At 37.6% G+C, this 5000-nt stretch overlaps 1 protein-coding gene across 1 annotated transcript in view; it reads right to left on the reverse strand.

The window, feature by feature from the left end:
• LOC137653175 (cell adhesion molecule Dscam2-like) overlaps nucleotides 1–5000 on the reverse strand; it is an 88494-nt gene that overhangs the window by 41430 nt on the left and 42064 nt on the right. The window contains exons 7-9 of the mRNA XM_068386558.1: nucleotides 2702–2885; nucleotides 1487–1614; nucleotides 908–1068 (exon numbers count right to left, since the gene is read on the reverse strand). Coding sequence (XP_068242659.1) covers nucleotides 908–1068; nucleotides 1487–1614; nucleotides 2702–2885 — 473 coding nt within the window. The remainder of the gene's footprint in view (nucleotides 1–907; nucleotides 1069–1486; nucleotides 1615–2701; nucleotides 2886–5000) is intronic.

The raw sequence follows: 5000 nt of genomic DNA on the forward strand, positions 1-5000 counted from the left end.
GTCTGTTCGACATAAAAACATTCGCTGCAAATATGAACTTCTGCAGTTACACCGATTCAATTCCCCGATTATGAAGATCATTTCACAATCTGGTCACAGCTGGAATAAAACTTCTTTATAGCATTCAGCCTCATTGAGAAAGCATGACTGCTAGAACTAACTGTATGCTTAGTACTACGTACAGAATGTTACAGTCTGGCTAGATCTGAATGAAAAGGATGGTTAGAATTCTGAAAAAATCTTACGGCACATTCATAACGATTAATTTGAACGACGCTGCCAGCGATTGATATTTGTATTAGGAATAAGAATCTTAATAAGTTCTAGTCCAAGAAATATATGTGAGTCAGCAGCTGGATACCGGAAAGGAGAACAATACTAGATACAGGATGGAGTGAAAGACTTTCGTTTGCATTTGAAAGGTTTAAAGGTTTAAAGGTCGCTCCTGAATGGCAGAAGCAAGGGACAGTGACATTGCTCTAGCACTCAGGACAGTGCCCTAGAGACTGACCATATTACATGATCAGCGCCCTAGTCTCCTCTCCACCCAAGCTAGGACCAGGGAGGGCCAGGCAGTGGCTGCTGATGACTCAGCAGATAGACCTATAGGCTTCCAGAAACCCCCCCCAAACTTTGCTCATAAGGATGGTAAGGTTACAGACACTAATGGTACTAACGAGTCTGAGCGGGACTCAAACCCTAGTCTGACAAACACCAGACAGAGACGTTGCCAATCAGGCCACAACAACCCTAAAAGAAGAAAAAGACTGAACGTGTTTCTCACTACAAAATAACTATATCCCAATGCTGGTCTTCCTTCGAGTTATTATGTAATTTAACATCCCCTTTGACATTCCATTTATTTGTTCACTTATAATGAGTAACAACTGGTAGATTAAAATATCACCTGCTAAGATCAGCTGAGCCGCCTGCTGAGCTGCCCATGTCGATCTAGTGGCCTGGCACTGGTACATCCCGGGGTCATCTCGGGTCACACTTGATATTACGAGTAAGCCTCCAGCTGCCACTATTCGGCCATTGCCATTGATGGGAGACCCATTGTAGTACCTGGAGCGGTTTAGTACAAAGCTTGAGAGTACAGAGATGGTGTAAGAGTGTGAGTGTGTCTGTAAGAGAAGATTTCTATTGCTGTTAAGTACAAAATATCAATTTAAAAGTATTTGTTGGAAATAGAGTTAAAACTTTTTCTGAATTAGAAAATAATGATGATCTATGGGTCGTTAGTTACCATTAATGATTATACGATAAAAAATCTATATTTTACAAATGATACATTGATATAAATAAGAAAGAACTGTTTAAATGCCAAACAAATATAGATAAGGTAGAATAGAGCTCATACTTTGAAAAAAAAAAAAAACGTAGAATGCTATACCTTAAAGTTTTCATAGCTTCCCTGCTTCTCGAAACTTACAATAAGAACGAATTTGATTATACATTGTTCACATAGAACTATCACACTTACCAAATCACAGCAGCTGTCGGATCGGAAACTCTACATGAAAAGGTCGCAGTTCCTCCCAGATCTACCTTAATCTCGGCTGGGGTCACAGAGACAGTCAGGCGGGGTTCGACCACAACCTCCACGGTCACCTTTGGAAAATTAAGTATACACTTTTAATAAAAACCGTAATTTTAATCGGAAATTCTCCGCAAAATATACTGCTCTCTGCCGTATTTCAGTAAAATACAAACGACCGTAATTTTACCATGCTTTGTTATTATATTCTACGGGTAAGTGACCGTAACATCACTCCTTTACGTCAATATATCCGTTTTTAAAAAGGTAAATGCCTGGCAACATTTATTCCAGGATTTTTACCGTTTTATTTACGGCAAATTGGTAACAATGTAACGTTAACTGACATTTTCAGTAGTTGATATAATCATGCATATTGCTTTCTCTAATTGGGCCCTATTATGGATTCTCTTATTTATTGGGACCTTAGGCCTAAATGATATTTTGTTTTTACCAATATCGTTACAACGTGGCTGCTGCTGCTACTACTACTACTACTACTACTACTACTACTACTACTACTACTACTACTACTACAAGGCTACATTGTTTATATTTTGAACTAATCCTTCCAAATAAGTTAGTAATCAATGGTGTCTCCAAGACTATGATGATAGTTTGAAATTTAAAACTAATCATAATCGTTTTGCATCTTAATTTATCAAGGAGCTGCGCATATTGCTTCTTTTGTTCATGAATACATAGATTTTATAGTATATGGCATACAAGAATTTAAAACTTCAGGTACATATCAATAAAAAGATAAAAAAAAAGATAAAATAAGCCCAGTTATTTGATTTCAAATGAAATAAAGTTATGATAGTATTTTTAACATCTACTTGGTGGTTTTTGTTTTAAACAAAAATTGCTAAATCTTTTTTTTTTCTTTTTTTTTCTTTTTTTTTTCCATGAAAGCTACAATTTCCACTGGACGTTAAAATGGGCTTCCCCTTAATTTTTTTTTCCTCTATCGTTATCACGTTTCAGCTCGTCGAAGATTTAATCATAGTAGACTGGAGAAATATCTGAGTATTTGAGCTTGCTTGCATCATGCAACAATAAAAGACAAAATCGTGAGGATTTATGTATTAATGATATATTATATATCAAGTCTGGTTTTAATATGCATAGATCCAAATTTTCCCAGGGTCATTAACTCACCTGATCAACTCCAATGGAATTATTAGCAGTGCAGGTGTAACTCCGGCTGTCAGAAGTCTGGGCTCTGTCGATGATCAAGACATCAGACCCATTGGCTGGACCTAAGGAGTGCAGATTATTTGCGTGTCCTGTTGCATGACCATCCAGTCCACTTCGGATTATGGCACCCATGTAATTACTCCAACTGCAATGAATGAGAGTAGTCCAAAATTTCATAAGCTAAACAAGAAGCTTCTACTAAAAGCGAAGTACAAGAATTAATAAAGGTGTAATTGTTCAGTAGCTACTTTCCTCTTGGTAAGGGTAGAAGAGACTTTAGATATGGTCAGCAGCTCTTCTAGGAAAAGGACACTCCGATATCAAATCATTGTTCTTCAGTCTTGTATTCTATAGCCTCTGTACCATGATCTTCCATTATCTTGGTTTGGAGTTCTCTTGCTTGAAGGTACAATCGGGCACACTATTCTATATTATTTCTCTTCCTCGCGTTTCGTTAAAGTGTATATAATTTATATTGGAAATGTTTATTTTGATGTTGTTACTTCCCTTAAAATATTTTATTTTCCTAGTTTCCTTTCCTCACTGGGTTATTTTCCCTGTTGGAGCCCCTGGGCTTATAGCATCGGACTTTTCCAACCAGGGCTGTAGCATAGCTTATAATAATAATAATAATAATAATAATAATAATAATAATAATAATAATAATAATAATAATAATAATACAGAATTAAAGGTTATGTAAACGACATAATGATGTAAATGGTGATAACCTTCTGGGGGCTGAGTGACGTCATTGTAACTCATGCGTGAAGACATCACTGAGGAGTCTGGGGCTTAGTGACGTCATTGCACCTCTAGCAGAGCACTGTAGGCTTCACTGAAGGATTTTTGCATCATCCTTTTGGTCCCTAGTTCCATCCATATGCAAGGCCCACTTCCTAATGTCACTTTCCACTCCCTTTCTTCCATCCTGTAGGGCCCTCCTCCCTTCAAGATGCACACGAGTACTAAATAATCGTACCCTACCTCCCAGAGCCATGCCAAATATCAGGAATTTTATAAACCTATTTCTAATGACACTTGCTTTTAATAAAAGATTCACGTTATTGTGTCCCTTCGTTACTAGTGAATTTTCAATAAGGAAAGCTAGGACACTTTCTCCTTTCATAAAAAGACAGTAACACGCCTAAGATGAAAACATTTCTCTCTTTTATTAAGATACCTGAAGGATATTTGTTATTAACGATTACGATACTTTTTATTATTTGAAATATGGTTTGCTTTATTGAAATTTGCCCTCGAAAACCAGCACTATGGGCCGAGGAGATCATTCACCTCAGAGATACGAATTGGGGATGTACCACCAAGTTGAAAGCACCTAGACAATAAGATGTAAGAAAGGAAAGTGGAACGGACGTAAAGTAGAAGACCAACAAGTGGGTCCGACATGGTGTCGAAGAGACATTGCAAATACGCTGACGGGACCAAATCTCAAGAATATGATTAGGTCCTCTACTATGGGTTGTGGTGGCCTAGTTGAAACGTCCTTGTCTGGTGATCGCAAGACTAGGGTTCGAGTCCTGCTCAATTTAGTTTCTTTAGTGTCCGCAACCTCAATATCCTTTTGAGCTAAGGATGGGCATTTTGGGGTAACCTATAATCTATCTGCTGAGTCATCAGCAACCATTGCCTGGCCCTCCCTGGTCCTAGCTAGGATGGAGAGGGTGACTGGGCGCTGATCTTATGTATATATGGTCAGTCTCTTGGGCAATGTCACTGTCCCTTGCCTCTGCCATTCGTGAGTGACCTTTAAACCTTTAAGGGAATTTGTAAATCATCAAGCATGATTGATTGAATTTCTCCGGGAGAGGAAACATTTGATGAATTACGTCTAAAGTGTCAGCGTGTAAATATGACAGATGGAATTCTATGAAACAAGAATTATAAGAAAAAAATGATAGAAGATTATTCATCCTAATAGCCATAATTCATAGCAGGGATGACCATAAATACAAAGAGATCATCAAATCTAAAATACGCAGATCACCAGTATCATCATTCATCGAAATTACACTCAGCAATGATCTAATCAGTCAATAATTCACAAGTATCGTCGACATTAGAGTCATCATTATGTCAATTAATTAAAGACAAGTATAATGGTATCTCCATTCAGTACTAATTATTTCCACTAATGATACGCGCAGTCTTTGGATGATATCTGCTCCCTCTTCAAACACTGGAATGTGATGCTTGATCCAGGTAATGGATTAATCCTTCTTTCTGGTTAAGAAAAACA

Source organism: Palaemon carinicauda, chromosome 14 (genome assembly GCF_036898095.1).
Source record: "Palaemon carinicauda isolate YSFRI2023 chromosome 14, ASM3689809v2, whole genome shotgun sequence".
NCBI classification, from domain to species: Eukaryota; Metazoa; Arthropoda; class Malacostraca; order Decapoda; family Palaemonidae; genus Palaemon; species Palaemon carinicauda.